The sequence below is a fragment of the Geotrypetes seraphini genome, chromosome 4 (assembly GCF_902459505.1).
Source record: "Geotrypetes seraphini chromosome 4, aGeoSer1.1, whole genome shotgun sequence".
In the NCBI taxonomy this organism is placed as follows: Eukaryota; Metazoa; Chordata; class Amphibia; order Gymnophiona; family Dermophiidae; genus Geotrypetes; species Geotrypetes seraphini.
In genome coordinates, this window is record NC_047087.1 from 64,933,873 (window position 1) to 64,951,216 (window position 17,344).

The 17,344-nt window shown below is 42.4% G+C and overlaps 1 protein-coding gene across 1 annotated transcript in view; it reads left to right on the forward strand.

Moving 5' to 3' along the window:
* Nucleotides 1–17,344, forward strand: part of LOC117359684 — a 210,815-nt gene that overhangs the window by 12,120 nt on the left and 181,351 nt on the right. The window contains exon 2 of the mRNA XM_033942900.1: nt 15,437–15,620. Coding sequence (XP_033798791.1) covers nt 15,462–15,620 — 159 coding nt within the window. The 5' untranslated portion in view covers nt 15,437–15,461. The remainder of the gene's footprint in view (nt 1–15,436; nt 15,621–17,344) is intronic.

Here is a 17,344-nt window from a genome sequence, read left to right on the forward strand (position 1 = left end):
GGTCACATGGCATCTATGGTTCATGTGACTCCCCTTGCCAGACTTCACCTTCGCATTCCTCAGTGGACCCTGGCGTCTCAATGGCAACAAGCACTGGACCCGCCTTCTCGCCATATAATGGTAACTCCTTTATTAAAGAAGTCTCTCCACTGGTGGATGCTCTCTTCCAATCTTTCCAGAGGTTTGCAGTTCCACAATATTCCACATCAGAAAGTGCTCACGACAGATTCATCCACCTACGCATGGGGAGCCCACGTAGATGATCTCCGTACTCAAGGGTTGTGGACGTCAGCAGATCGCCGGTGTCATATCAATCTGTTGGAACTCAGAGCGATTTTCCTTACTCTCAAAGCTTTTCTTCATATTCTTCACGACCAGGTAGTACTGGTTCGAACAGACAATCAAGTAGCCATGTATTATGTCAACAAACAGGGAGGGACGGGATCTCACTCCCTTTGTCAAGAAGCTCTCAGGTTGTGGAAATGGGCGATTTCTCACAACATCTTTCTCAGAGCTGTATACATACAGGGTCAACAGAACTGTCTGGCAGACAAATTGAGCCGTCTGCTACAGCCTCACGAGTGGACACTCAATTCCCCCACGCTTCATCAGGTGTTCATTCTCTGAGGGACCCCTCAGATAGACCTTTTTGCGTCGCCCGGCAACTTCAAACTGTCTCTGTTCTGCTCCCGCATTTTCTCGCCTCATCGTCTCGAAGCGAATGCCTTTCTTCTGGACTGGAGGAAGCAGTTTCTTTATGCCTTCCCTCCATTTCCTCTGATTCTCAAGACTCTTGTCAAACTGAAGGCGGAACATGCCACCATGATTCTGATAGCTCCTCGGTGGCCCAGACAACCTTGGTACTCCCTTCTACTTCAACTCAGTGTCAGGGAGCCTCTACTTCTACCGGTTTTTCCTTCTCTGCTCACTCAGAGTCAAGGGTCTTTACTTCATCCCAATCTGCAGTCTCTACACTTGACAGCTTGGTACCTTTCGACATAACAGACCTTTCTCAATTTTCTCGGTCTGTTCAAGATGTTTTTCTTGCTTCCAGGAAGCTGTCCACTCGCCAATGTTACAGCCAGAAGTGGACTAGATTTCCTCTCATCAGCTTCATCCGATGTCTTCCTCTTTACCGTCGGTTTTGGACTATTTACTTCACTTGTCCCAATCGGGCCTTCAATCTACATCTATTCGAGTCCATCTCAGTGCTATTGCTGCTTTTCATCAGCCTCTGGATGGGAAACCTCTTTCTGCGCATCCCATGGTTTCCCACTTTATGAAAGGGCTTTTTAATCTGCATCCACCTCTTAAACCGCCTCCTGTGGTTTGGGACCTTAATGTTGTTCTGGCTCAACTGATGAAACCTCCTTTTGAACCTATTGACCAGGCTCACCTCAAGTATCTCACTTGGAAAGCTGTTTTCTTAATTGCCCTCACTTCAGCTCGCCGAATCAGTGAGTTGCAAGCATTGGTTGCAGATCCTCCTTTCACGGTCTTTCATCATGATAAGGTAGTCCTTCGTACTCATCCTAAATTCCTACCTAAAGTTGTTTCGGAATTTCACATCAACCAATTTATTGTTTTGCCGGTCTTTTTTCCAAAGCCGCATTCTCATCCTGGAGAAGGGGCACTTCATACGTTGGATTGCAAACACGCTTTGGCTTTCTACCTCCAACGTACTCAACCTCACAGAACATCTCCTCAACTCTTCATCTCTTTTGATCCGAATATGTTGGCACGTCCTATCTCGAAGTGTACCATTTCCAACTGGATGGCTGCTTGAATCTCATTCTGTTATGCTCAGGCTGGTCTTCCTCTGCAAGATCAAGTGACGGGCCACAAAGTTCGGGCTATGACAGTGTCAGTAGCTTTCCTCAGATCAACTCCTATTGAGGAAATCTGCAAGGCTGCCACTTGGTCCTCGGTTCATACTTTCACCTCTCATTACTGTCTGGATACTTTATCCAGGAGGGATGGCCATTTTGGCCAATCTGTTTTGCAAAATCTTTTTTCTTGAATTGCCAACTTCCCTCCATCCCTTTTTACTTAGCTTGGAGGTCACCCATGTGTGGGAATATGCTGCCTGCTTGTCCTGGGATAAAGCACAGTTACTTACCGTAACAGTTGTTATCCTGGGACAGCAGGCAGATATTCCCACAACCCTCCCACCTCCCCTGGTTGGCTTCTTGGCTTGGTATCTGAACTGAGGATCCTCACAGGAGATGTGCCCCCTAGTTTGGGCGGGAAGGCACGTGCGCATGCACGCTGCAGCACTCGAAAGCTTGAGATCTTCAAGCATGTTTGCTTTCGAGGCTGTCCGCTGCGGGGCTCCGTCGGTGACGTCACCCATGTGTGGGAATATCTGCCTGCTGTCCCTGGATAACAACTGTTACGGTAAGTAACTGTGCTTTCCATGCCCCTTCATCACATCTTCTCTCTGTGGGGGACGCCTCAGATAGATCTCTTTGCAGCCCCCCACAACTTCAAGCTGCCTCAGTTCTGCTCCAGGATCTACACTCCTCATCGCCTCAAGGCAGATGCTTTTCTTCTGGACTGGACGAATCTCTTTCTGTATGTGTTTCCTCCATTTCCTCTCATTCAAAAGACGCTGGTCAAGCTGAAGTCCGACCATGCCACTATGATTCTGGTTGCTCCTCGGTGGCCCAGGCAACCCTGGTACTCCCTTCTACTTCAACTCAGCAGCAGGGAGCCATACCTTCTATCAGTTCTCCCCTCTCTGCTTACGTAGCATCAGGGATCTCTACTTCATCCCAACCTGCAATCTCTATACCCGACAGCTTGATTCCTCTCAACATAGCTCCTCTACAATTTTCCCAATCTGTGAGGGATGTTTTAGAAGCTTCCCGGAAGCCGACTACTAGACCAGTGTTTTTCAACCTTTTTTGGGCAAAGGCACACTTGTTTCATGAAAAAAATCACGAGGCACACCACCATTAGAAAATGTTAAAAAATTTAACTCTGTGCCTATATTGACTATATATAAAGTAATTCTCTTGAATAGGAATCAAATAAACACAAAGAAAGTATTTTATAATTACTTTATTATGAAATATTAAGTAAACAGAATAGTGAAAAATTATAAAATACTTTATTCAGTGCGAAACCTGGGCCTGTTTGGCTGAACACAAAGCTGATATTCTGGCTGGAATCGAAGAAAGACACACACGTAGCTCTTCGTCAACAGCTCTCAGTCTCTCTCTGTATTTGGTTTTTATAGCATACAAAAATAGACAAATATACCCTCCATCCTTTTTATTAAACCACAATAGCAGTTTTTAGTGCAGGGAGCTGCGCTGAATGCCCAGCGCTGCTCTTGACGCTCATAGGCTCCCTACGCTAAAAAACACTATTGCGGTTTAGTAAAAGGTGACCATATTGTAAAATATAGACAGCAGATATAAATTCAGAACTGTGCATAGTAAGTAAAGGGAAGTTTTCATCTCTGGGAATTTACCCAGTTAACTATTAAGTTATTTGGGCAAATTCCTTTGAAAACTGTGGTAATACTGCCTCCACTTTGCTAAATTTAAAATAAAATCATTTTTCCTACCTTGTCTGGTGATTTCTGGTTGCACTTTCTTCTTCTGACTGTGCATCCAATCTTTCTTCCCTTCTATCAGCCTGTATGCTTTCTCTCCTCCACACCTCATTCCCTCCCCCAACTTTTTCTTCCTCTCTCCCTGACCTTTCTTTCTTTTTTTCTGTTTCTCTTCTTTCCTTCTGTTTCCCTGCCTGCCCCCTTTCTTTCTTTCTCCCTGCCATTCCCCAAGCCACTGCCACTGCCGCTGCCATCGGGGAACAGGACCCACCAATGGATAACAGGCCCCAAAGCTGACGCCGACGCATGCTCTCCCTGACGTCAATTCTGCAATCGGAGAGGAAGTTCCGCCCAGCCAGGCAGCGATTGGCTGGCCCGAACTTCCTCTCCGACTGCAGAATTGACGTCGGGGAGAAGAAGACTTATCGGCTCGATAGATTAGATCGCCAAGACAAAGTGAGTCCTGGGTGATCGACTCACTTTGCCTTGGCGAGCTACTGGCGCCCCTGCCTCGGGCCCCCTGTCAGCTCTGGGCCCCTGAATGCAGGACTGGTAGTACTGCCCTGATGGCGGCCCTGCGGCACACCAGGCAACATCTTGCGGCACACTAGTGTGCCGCGGAACAGTGGTTGAAAAACACTGTACTAGACAATGCTATCACCAAAAATGGACTAGATTTTCTACTTGGTGTTTTTCCCATCATAAGGAACCACAACATTCCTCCTTATCTTCTGTTTTGGATTATCTGTTGCACCTTTCTCATTCTGGTCTCAAGTCTACCTCGATCCGAGTCCATCTTAGTGCAATTGCTGCTTTTCATCAGCCTATTGAAGGGACACCTCTCTCTTGGTTTCCAGATTCATGAAAGGACTTTTCAATGTCAATCCTCCTCTCAAACCGCCTCCAGTGGTTTGGGACCTCAATATTATTCTTACTCAACTGATGAAACCTCCATTTGAACCAGTGGACAAGGCTCATCTGAAGTATCTCACTTGGAAAGTGGTGTTTCTCATTGGTCTCACTTCTGCTCAATGATTCAGTGAGCTTCAAGCTTTGGTTGCGGATCCACCTTTTACAGTGTTTCACCATGACAAGGTGGTTCTTCGCACTCATCTGAAGTTCCTTCCTAAAGTGGTCTCGGAATTTCATCTCAACCAATCCATTGTTCTTTCAGTGTTTTTTCCAAAGCCTCATTCTCACCCTGGAGAATCAGCTCGTCATACTCTGGACTGTAAACGTGTTTTGGCTTTCTACTTGGAACGCACCAAACCACACAGAACTGCTCCTAAACTTTTTGTCTCCTTTGATCTGAACAAGTTGGGACGTCCTATCTCTAAGCTTACCATCTCCAACTGGATGGCGGCTTGTATCTCTTTCTGCTATGCCCAGGCTGGATTTCCTCTTCACAGTAAAGTCACAGCCCATAAGGTCAGAGCAATGGCAGCTTCTGTAGCTTTCCTCAGATCGACACCAATTGAGGAGATTTGTAAAGCTGCCACTTTGTCCTCGGTTCATACCTTCACTTCTCATTATTGTCTGGATACTTTCTCCAGATGGGATGGACAGTTTGGCCAAACCGTATTGCAAAATTTATTCTCCTAATTGCCAACTCTCCCACCATCCCATTCTGGTTAGCTTGGAGGTCACCCACTTGTGAGAATACCTGCCTGCTTGTCCTGGGATAAAGCACAGTTACTTACCATAACAGGTCTTATCCAGGGACAGCAGGCAGCTATTCTCACATCCCACCTACCTCCCCTGGGTTGGCTTCTCTGCTAGCTATCTGAACTGAGGAGACGTGCCCTGCGCTGGGCAGGAAGGCACTCGCGCATGCGCGGTGCGGGAGACTCAAAACTTCGAGTTTCTTCAAGCAAGACTGCTTGTGAGGCGTACGCATCGGGGCTCCATTGGATCACGTCACCCACTTGTGAGAATAGCTGCCTGCTGTCCCTGGATAACACCTGTTACGGTAAGCAACTGTGCTTTCTAGAAGAAGAATATAGTACAGGAGGAAATAGCGGAACTACTACAGCAAGTTTGCAATCTATCCCTGAAAACAGGAGTGATCCCGGAGGATTGGAAGATAGCCAATGTTACGCCTATCTTTAAAAAGGGATCAAGAGGTGACCTGGGGAACTACAGACCGGTGAATCTGACCTCAGTTCCGGGGAAAATGGCGGAAGCGCTGATAAAAGACAGCATTGATGAGCATTTTGAAAGAAATAAACTTCTAATTACAAGCCAACATGGCTTCTGCAAGGGGAGATCATGCCTAACGAACTTACTGCACTTCTTCGAAGGAATTAACAAATGGATGGACAAAGGGGACCCCCATAGACATCGTATACTTAAATTTCCAAAAAGCCTTTGACAAGGTACCCCATGAACGCCTACTTCGGAAACTGAAGAACTATGGGGTGGAAAGAGACATACATAGATGGATCAGGAATTGGTTGGCGGGTAGGAAGCAGAGGGTCAGAGTGAAGGGCCACTACTCAGACTGGAGGAGGGGTCACGAGCAATGTTCCCTCTAATTTTTCATAAGCTGTGTGTGCAAAAAATTTAATCTGTGCGCATTTTAAAGAAAAACCAAATTTGTGTGCGCTATAAAAATGATTGCCAGAGGGCCCGGAGTTCAGTTATGGGCATTTATGGGCAGGTCTTTGAGTTTAGTCTGAATTAACGAAAACACAATGTAATTTTAGTCAGTGGCGTACCAATGGGGGCGGGGGGCACCCCAAGGGGATGCACAGCTGGCCATCCACTGGGGAAAAGGCTGCCACTGGAGAAAGGCTTCCACTGCCGTCATCGAGAACAAGCCGGCCGAGTTCTCCCTTCTTTTCTTCCCTGCAGGGCCGACCAACTCTCGCCGCCCGATGTCAATTCTGACGTCGGAGAGGACATTCTGGGCCAGCCAATCGCTGCCTGGCTGGCCCGGAACGTCCTCTCTGACTTTAGAATTGACATCGGGCGGCGAGAGTTGGTCGGCCCTGCAGGGAAGAAAAGAAGGGAGAACTCGGCCGGCTTGTTCTCGAGTTGGTCGTCCCCTTGGGGAAGAGAAGCAAGGTGAACTCGAGCTGGCCTGTTCCCTGTAGAAAGATTTACGGTCTTCTAATCAGTTACATAAACAATTACGTGCCTGTTAGTTTCTAGGGAAGACCATAATATCTCATCCAGGTTCAGCTCTCTTTGCCTGTTTACACGACACAAGACCAAGGCTAATGAGAAATACTTTTATTATGAAAATAGAAAAATATAATTCACAAGCCAGCAGCAACATCTAAATATTGTTCACAAAATATCCGATTACATATATGAAACTCAGTACATAATTATCACAACACACTTGCTAGATAACTAAGTAAAACTAATTCTTACACACACTAAACAATTCCTTATAATAATAATCCCTGATTAGCAGCAATCTATTACAGTTATCACCAAGTAGCTTTACAAGCCTTATCCTATATCACAATCGGATGCACTTATCTAACCCCAGCTGATAAGATAATAAGTTCCTTATCTCACCATCCAATTAGGCCTTGGCACAAAATCAGGTGAAATGGAAGACGTCTCCTCAGCTTAGCAGATGTAGAAATCCTTTGGTTACAGGAACAAGTGTTCGTCCGCCACTGGTGCAGCTATAATTTATTGGCAGCAAAGGTTTCCTTGATGTGATGGAATTCAGATCTGTTTAAAGTCCGATTCACTCTCTCTCCCAGAGAGTCACACGAGGTAAATGTTTAGGTCTTAATTATTATAAAAGAGGTGCATGGAGAACACCTGTGATGAGATGCGAGTTCACCCAAACTTAACACAGATTAAATTATAATTAGCACCTTTTTACTTGGATCTCGTCAGATGACCTCCTCGGACCAATCCAGAAACAAACCTTAGATGAATAGCCTTTCTGTATAAAGTCTCATAGAGGCTGGGAGACACAGCCGCCTTAGATAGATAAGCACAGCATAGGAACATACCTCCCCCAAGATTCACACAGTCTAAGCATGAAGGCATAGATGGATGTCCTTGACTAGAATACCATTCTGGTACATATCCAGAATTCATCAGACAGAAACAGCAAAGATGTGTTCTTCTTTTTCTTCTTGCTAGGTTCAGGCTGGAAAGATTTCTTGCAAATAATGGTTCAGGCTTGATGATGTCAGAGAGGCCTAACCTTCAGGTGCAAATAAGGAAACACCCCTACAGGTCCCCCCCCCTTTGAAGGAGAAATAACTTCAATGGAGTCTATTTCACCTTTAACCTAACTAATAGGAAAGGATCGTCAAGACCCAAGGTGATACTAAAAATGCATAAACATAAGCAATACCATATGAATCAGCAATAAATCAAAGATATCAATAATCAATGTAAAATAATCATAAAGGCTAGGGCGAAAGTATAAGAAACCCAAGCCAAATAAATGATAACAAAATCGCTGATAAATGGCAAGATATGATAAAATCAAAAATCATAACTACAAAGCAAGGCACAAAAGGTATGCCAAAGCAAAAGTTAAGACAGAAAAATCAAAATAAAAAATACGGCTAGCAAAAATTACTCAATCTTAGCCGCAATGTAATCATGCATTCTTAAGTCCAGAGGTGATGGTCTACGACGAAGCAGACGTCAAATCTGGATGGTCTCATAGAGTGCAAAAACAAAGGCACAAAACAGGATAACCCACAGGATGGTAAAAAGTGGAATAATAACAATGATAAGAAGGTCAACACTGTAGGTACCAACAACTTACATTACATTACATTAGGGATTTCTATTCCGCCATTACCTTGCGGTTCAAGGTGGTTTACAAAAGATTTATAAACGGGGTTACAATGGAGGAACCGATGATAAATTAGAGTGGTAAATAGATAATTTCGGGGCAAGGATAAATACAGTTTACAGGAAGTGTGTAAATGGAAGTTACATTAGTAGCATAGTTGTTATTGCTGGTGTAGTGAGGGTAGATTTTTTGTCTATTTTGGCGTTGTTAATAGTAGGTGAAGTTAGGGCCGATTTAGGAATTTCTTAAAAAGTATTGTTTTTATTTCTTTTCTGAATGTCTTGTAGTATGATGTGGTCATCAGCAGGTTGGAGATCCGGGTATCCAGTTTTGCGGCTTGAGTGGCTAGGAGGCCGCCATGAAGCTTTGATCTTTTTACTTCATTGATCGGAGGAGGTATGAATGGAGAGTGCGCTTTTCTGTGTCTGAGTGTGGATACTTGGTTGAGGTGGTTATTCAGGTAAGAAGGACTGTCTCCATTTAGGGATTTAAATAGCATGCAGTAGAATTTGAATTGTATTCTTTCTTGGATTGGTAGCCAATGTGAGTTGATGTAAGCTTCTGTGATGTGGTCATATTTTCTCAGTGAGAAGATGAGTCTCAAGGCTGTATTTTGGATTGTTTGAAGTTGTTTGATCATAGTAGCAGGGCATGGGAGGAAAAGGATGTTGCAGTAGTCTAGCAGTCCCAGGATTAGGGATTGTACTATAAGCTGGAATTGATATCTTTCAAAGAATTTCCGGACTTGTCTCAGATTTCTCATGATTGTGAAGGATTTCTGGATTGTTTTGTTTATTTGCGGTTGCATGGTACAGCATCTGTCTATGGTCATTCCCAGTAGTTTTATGGTGGTTTGGATGGGATAGTTGATTGAGTTGAGTTCTAAATTGGTTGAGGTTTGGATTTTGTCATTTTCGAAGAGGATGAATTTAGTTTTGTCTGGGTTGAGTTTAAGTTTGTGATCTTTCATCCAGATCATAACTGTATTAAGTGTTCGGTGTAGGATGTTTGGCATGGTGGGTTTAGGCCGATCATAAGGTATGAGGATGGTGATGTCGTCCGCGTAGCTGTAGGTGGTTATACCTAGATTGTTCAGATGTGTTCCGAGAGAAGTAGTGTATAGGTTAAAGAGGGTGGGGGATAGTGGGGAACCCTGTGGAACTCCACAGGGGTTTGACCAAGGTTCTGATTTTTCATTGTTTGATTTTACGCTGTAGGTTCTGGATTTTAGGAAGCCTTCAAACCAAGAGTATACTTTATCAGAGATGCCTATTGCGTCCAAGATTTGCAGAAGGATATTGTGATCAACTAGGTCAAAGGCTGCAGTCAGGTCTAATTGTATAAGGAGCATTTTTTTCCCTGTACTGAGGTGTTGTATGATTGTGTCCATAAGGGAGCCTAGGAGAGTTTCTGTGCTGAAATTGGTTCTGAAGCCAGATTGCGTGGGGTGGAGTAGGTTATGGTCATCCAGATAGTTAGTGAGTTGTTTGGCTACTAGGCTTTCTGTAAGTTTGACGTATAGCGGTATTGAGGCAATAGGTCTGAAGGTGGAAGATTGGTCTGGTGGTCCTTTTGGATCTTTTTGGATTGGCGTGATGATGATTTCGCTGAGTACAGTGGGGAAAATGCCATCCGTGAGCGTGGATTGAATCCATTGTAGAAGTAGTGTATGGAATTTTACACTGGAGGTAGTAAGGAGATAAGAAGGGCAGTGGTTGTAGTCACAGGAGGCATGGCTGTATTTTTTGTAGAGGTTATTGAATTTGGGCCATTGTATGTTGGTGAATTGAGACCAAGTTCTGTCTGCTGCGGTTGAATCTTTTTCTGTGGGGTGAATTGTGATTACGTTTGGGTGGGATGGGGTAGAATCGAGGGTGGCTCTGGCATTGGTAATTTTGTTCTTGAAGTGATCTGCTAGGAGGGTAGCTGATGGGGGTGGGGTATTGTTTGTGGTTGTGTAGGGTTTGGTGTCTGTCAGATCTTTTAAGATTTGGAAAAGTTTTTTGGGGTCTTGGGTTTCTGTGCCTATAAGATTTGTGTAATGAGTTTTCCTCTTGTCTTTTAGTAGTCGTTTGTACATGTACATTGGAGGAACCAACATAATAGTTCGCAACATGAAGGTTATCATTATCAACTTTCAGTTCAATAGTATGGGAAGGTTTAGACAACAGCAACTGTTCCATTTCAAGGGTAAAGTTGATGGGATGTCCATGGAAAACATCCAGGATTTCCAATTCAGTCTCAGTAGAAGTAGAGTCCAAATAGAATAGAGACATCGAAAGAAGATGTGCTGGAGAAAGATCTGGAATGGGAAGAACAAGAAACCAGGAGAATCTTGAAGGACAACACGGAACTGCAGACCAGGATCAATCAATTTGTTAACAACTCCAATCAGCAGGACAACCAGGAACAGCATCTGCAGAACTCTTTTCGCCATCTGAAAAACAGAAAAGAGAGAACAGCCTAGGCTGTTGCTAGATTAATGTCATTCATCACAACAATAGTTTCATCCTGGGCAAATTTACTGGGATTACAGTTGATTAATGTGGACCCATTTAAGGACATCTTCACCTTGAGAATTTGACTTGGTGCAAATTTGATAAGCCACAGGTGAAGCTTTTTCCACTATAGGGAATGAACTTTGCCAGCTTGGCAAAAATTTACTTTCTTTGGTCTTGGTTTTGCCAATTTGGTATTCCTTTGTGGTAGTCCTATGATCATAGTAGGCTTTTCTACCTTTAGCAGCAGTTTCTAGATTTTTCTGGGCAAAGGAAAATGCACCCTGTAGATGTTGATGTAAATCGGTGACATATTCATGGGTAGTACCAGCACTAGAAAGATTTACATCGTTAGTTCTATACAACAAATGAATTGGTAATGTCATTTCTCTACCTGTCATCATTTCAAAAGGCGTCACCCCTGTTGAACGGTGAGGCGTGCCACAAATAGACATCAGTACCAAAGGTAATGTCATGTCCCAATCCTTACCAGAGGTAGACACGTACTTCTTCAGGATGGTGATGATGGTACGATTCGCTCTTTCCACTTGTCCCGATGATTGAGGGTGGTAAGCTATGTGCAATTTACTTTTCCACATGTGTCGCATCACATCAGCAGTGAAATGTGATCCTTGGTCTGAGTCCACTCGCATGGGCAACCCCCACCTACTGAACACGTGATTCAGTAGCAAGGTAGCTGTAGTCTCTGCAGTACAATTGGGTGCCGGCAAGCACTCAGTCCACTTGGTAAACAAACAGGTGATGGTCAGCATGTACTTATTACCTCGGGAGGAACGAACCACTGGACCAATCCAATCAATCTGGATGTAGGGCCAGGGTATGACCAAACCCTTCTTTCTCAAGAGTGCTCGGTGAATCGGTGTGGAGGGTTGGAATTGACAACAAGTCAAACAACCTCTCGTATATAACTGCACATCTTGCCGCATATGAGGCCAGTAGGCCACTTGCTTTAGTGTCTCATAGGTAACTTCTTCACCTCTATGTCCAGCACAAGGTTCATCTTGAGCATGTTGCAACATGATTCCTCGATATGCACGGGGTTCAACCCACTGCATGATACCATGCTTACTCGTTCGAGTCAGCAGGTCTTGGTGAATCGAGAATTTCTCTCTGGAGGTGTGGAGTAGCCTCAGTTCTTCATCCTTCTGGTCGTCTTCAGACAATGGATGTTCCTGTGGATTTTGTATGAAGTTATAGAACTTTCCCAGGATAGGATCTGTCTTCTGAGCAGTTACAAGATCAAAGGAAGGGACATCATTAAACCACTGCAATACAGGTGTTTCAGCTACCTGTTTCACTTGGCGTCGAGTAATAGCATGCACCGTCGAGAACAACTCTTCAGGGCATTGCCATAGTTCACCTAACAAAGCACTTACTTTGGACAGTTGATCCGCAAGGTCATTTCTGATCTTGTCAGGACTATTAACTTTGGCATGACCTTTCACTTTCTTCCAATAGATGGTCATGTCATTGTCTCGTACCAATTGATCTAAGGCTAGAATCAAGTCTCCATGATGGACAGGCTTCCCTTTGGAATTTCCCAAGCCTCATTCTTCCCAGTGTTCTTTCCCAAGCCTCATTCTCACCCTGGAGAAACAGCTCTTCATACTTTGGACTGCAAACGAGCTTTGGCTTATTACTTACAGCGGACTAAACCACATAGAACATCTCCTCAACTGTTCATCTCTTTTCATCCTATCAAGTTGGACCAGCCTGTAACCAAGATAACTATTTGCACATGGTTGGTGGCTTGTATTGCCTTCTGCTATGCTCAGGCTGGGCTACAACTCGGGGGTCGCGTAGCAGCACATAAGATCCGAGGTATGGCAGCTTCAGTTGCTTTCTTACATTCCACTCCCATTGATGAGATCTGTAAAGCTGCTACTTGGTCCTCAGTTCACACATTCACATCTCACTACTGTCTGGAATCTTATTCCAGACAGGATGGTCACTTCAGCCAAGCTGTATTACAAAATATTCTCTTAATGTCTGACACTCCCTCCATCCCATTGTAGTAAGCTAAGAAGTGTCACATGTGAGAATATGCTGCCTGCTTGTCCTGGGATAAAGTACAGTTACTTACCGTAATGGTGTTATCCAGGGACACCAGGCAGATATTCTCACAACTCACCCTCCTGCCCTGGTTGGCTTCTTAGCTTACTTACAGAACTGAGGAACCGCGAGCCTACGTCAGGTGGGAAGGCACTCATGCATGCGCGGTGCAGACGGTCACAAATTTTCTAAAAACTTAAGGTGGCGTTACACTTTTAATACTGTCCATACTGGGGCTCCGTGGATGACATCACCCACATGTTTGAATATCTGCCTGCTGTCCCTGGATAACACCCATTACGGTAAATAACTGTGCTTTATCAGCGCCGACTAATCTAATTAATTAAGTTAGGCACCTACATTTGCTAGGAACACCAATTTGGGTGCCTATCTTTAGGTGTCTTTTACTTAATAAGGCTTAAGTGCTACATGGCCCTTAGGTATAAAATAGGACACACAACATGTGCCTAAATGCAGCACTTTAGCATTACATGCTCCTAAGCTTTTGTGAAAGACCTCCACTGTAAATTACAGTATGTGTTAAGTGCTGCATTTAGACACACACATTTATATCTGCAATTGATGTAGCATCAGATTTGGGCATAATATATTAATAGTAATATATAACTTTTAGAAGTAATAAATTATTTTTTCAGTAACCTACCCTGTAACTATTTTCTAATGAAACTAGTGACTGGTTTATAATACTTTTGGAAAGTACTGTAACATACACAACAATGATTACTCATTACCTTTAAAAGTAATATAGTACGAGAGATATGTTGCTAGTAATATATTAAAAATCACTTCAAAAACTTGTGTAACACACTGAAATCCTCAAAAAATAGGCTATAGTATGAGTCCAAACATAAATAGTATACCAACCAAACGGTTGACTTAAGAGATTATTAGGATCTCAAGTGCTCACAGTTGTGTGCCATTTGAACAAGTCTTAGCATATAACTATCGTATGAGCTATCATCGGTCCTTTAAACTCTTATTATGTTATTTTATTTAATTTATTTCATTCTTATTATGCAATTTGTTATGCTACTGCTTATATATAATTATTCAAATAATTAGCTCGGGTGTAGATTCTTAACCCGGCCAACTGGAAACGGAACGGAACGACGGAAGATTTCCGTTTCGCTCTCACAAAAAGTGATAGAGCTTCTTCAGAAACAGTGCAGTTTATCGACACTATTTAGTTCTTCAATGCTACATAGCAGAATGGCAATCCGTATTAGGGATAGCCAAAAATGCCAATCGCAGAAACTCTGAAGGTGTCTGACATCACTTCCGGGATAATATTACCGGAAATATATTACCAATAATATGCTATTACTTTTCTTACCTTTTCCTTTGGATTATTTCCTTTCATTTGACAATTGTCATTCTTTCCTCTCATATTTAAATAAATTATCTAATGTTCACTGCTTTTTTTATCTCCTCAGGAAAGACGATATATTAAATTATAATAAACTATAAGGTGTTACATAAATGGAAATACCTAAATATCAGTGCATAGATGCCAACTTACAGTAGTTTTCTATAATGGAATCTGAGTACTTGGATGTAATATAGAATTAGCACTCAGTGCACTGCTTCTAGGTGCCAAATTTGTATCCCCTTGTGTTTGCACTTACTCCAGAATCATATACAAATACTTTTTAAAAATGTTATTTTTATACAAAATTTCTATTAAAACCAAACAAATGCTAAACAGACATATTGGAATGTTCCCAGAGAACAATATTATTTTCCCCCCACTCTCCCTCTCCCTCTTGCCATACCAAACTTCTCGATTGTCATTAAATGAATCAACCCAATCATGATGTAAGAAGACTTATGGTCCATATGTTTCTAGAGGTTCCGGCCCTAGATGTATTTATGTGGATAATTTATTTATTTCAATAAAGCTATCAACTTGGACATCAGCTTTCCACAAGTTCTTTGTTTTTCTGTAAGAAGACTTAGAAAATAAACATTCCAGGACCTTCTATAAAATTGGTACTAACTAAGAATGCTAGGCATTTAATGGTAATATCTCATTCAGAAGTAAAATTCAAGATTTTAAATTTTCTTCTCAAAAATATGTGGGTCTATTAACAGGAAATATTACTGTATCATATGTTCTTCACTAACAGCAACAATATTCTGAAACACATTCCTTTTTACCTCTCAGTTTGCAATTGACTACTTTGCAGTATGCCATTTGCTAGGACTGAGGGGGTCCCTTGAAAGTCTCATTCACATCAGAAAAGCCTTTTTGAGTTTTCAATACAGTAACTGTAGAAGAATTGGCCTACATTAGTGTCATTTGAGGATATCACCTAATTGTGGAGCTCATTGTCCTATCTACAAAGCAGAACTGTTACAAATTATGAACTTATATTTACTTCTTAAAGGTAACATAAGCAGAGATGTTTTTCCCTTTTTTTTTGTTTTGGATGACCTGTGTTTTTAGCACAGACCATTGTTTTGATTTATCTGTATTTCTGTTTTCTTTTTGAAATGCAGTATTTAGCTGCATATTCTACAGAAGATGGCTTCAGCAAAAACTATATTCACCCTTCCTGCCCAAAGTTTTTGTTGTAGTCGAAAAAGTAATCTGAGAAGCGCAAGTGAGTTCACTGCTATACCATTCTGTGTGGAGTTTCAGCGACTTCTTCGACAAAAGAAACCTGACATCATCATCCCTGGGGTAACTAATGCTTTTTATTGTTTTTATTTTACAAACAAATCATTAGACATTAAGGAGATCACCATTTCTGTTATTTATTGACACATAAAATTTTCAAACAGCTTTTGTGCATATACTGTATATAGAATGCTCTTTATTTAAAACTAGGTCATTCAGGGGAATTGGCTTTATCAAATTATCATGTCTATCTATCTCTCTGTTAGATGCCTTTGACCATACACTTTAGCAGCAATGGTTAGTCAAGGAAGACATTTAATGTCATAGCATTGGTTGTGCTCTAAAATAGCCTGGAATGGTGCTTAAATTGAACCTAATGGATTGCTTTGTAGCTTTCTCAGAGTTCTGCTCTTTCTCTCTTATTTATCTCTGGAAAAGAAAGTGATGTAAATGCAGGTAAACAACAAAAATTTTCCTTGATTTACTCATGAAACAAAAGATACCCACAAAAATGTGTATTCTAACTGAGGAATAAATTAGGACATCCTACACCCTAATAGCTAATGTTGCAACCTTTGGCTGAAATAACTGCAGTGAGACACTTCTTGTAGCCATCTACCAGTCTCCTACATTGGTCTAAGGAAAGTTTGGCCCACTCCTCAATGCAGAATTCTTTCAGCTGTGAGATGTTGGAAGGGTTTCTTGTTTGTACAGCCCATTTCAAATCACCCCACAGCTCTCAATGGGATTAAGATCAGGGCTTTGACTCAGCCACTCCAGGACTCTCCATTTCTTAGTTTTCAGTCAGTCCTTGGTGGATTTACTGGTATTTGGGTCATTGTCGTGTTGCAGAGTCCAGTTCCACTTCAGCTTTGATTTACTTACAGATGGTCTCAAATGTTCCTCAAGCACCCTCTGATATATGGTAGAATTCATGGTGGATTCTATGATGGTAAGCTGGCCAGGTTCTGCTGCAGCAAAGCTTCCTCAAACCATGACATTTCCACCTTCATGCTTCACAGTTGGTATGAGATTCTTTTCCTGGAATGCTGTATTTGGTGTACGCCAAACATGTCCTCTTTTTTGGTGTCCAAATAATTCAATTTTAGACTCATCTGTCCATAGAACACTATTCCAGGAGTCCTGGTGTTTGTCTACATTCTCTCTGGCAAACTTCAATCTGGCCTTGATGTTTCTCTTAGAGAGCAAAGGTTTCCTCCTTGCAAACCTCCCATGCAAGTTAAATTTGTGCAGTCTCTTTCTGTTTGTAGAGGCATGCACTTTCACATCAACAGTAACAAGAGCCTGCTGTAGGTCTTGTGATTACATTTTTGGGTTTTTGGAGACTTCTTTTAGCATCTTACGGTTTGCTCTGGGGGTCAACTTGCTTGGAGGGCCAGACCTGGGCATGTTGGCAGTTGTTTGGAAAGTCCTCCACTTGTATACTATTTTCAGGACCATGGAATGGCTAATGTCAAATTCTTTTGAGATCTTTTTAAATACCTTACCAGACTTATAAGCTGGTACAATCTTCTTTCTGAAGGCCTCAGACAGCTCTTTTGATCTCATGAGCACACCAAACTAAATGTCTGAGGTCTAAGTAGGGCAAACCTCCTTCATAATGCTGAGTAACGATGTTCTAATCATGTGCACCTGATGTTATACACCTGTGTGTGATTTGAGCCACTTTAAGTGGGAGGATATGTGGGGGTGTCCTAATTTATTCCTCAGATACAGTACACATTTTTGTGAATATCTTTTGTTTCATGAGTAAATCAAGGAAAAGT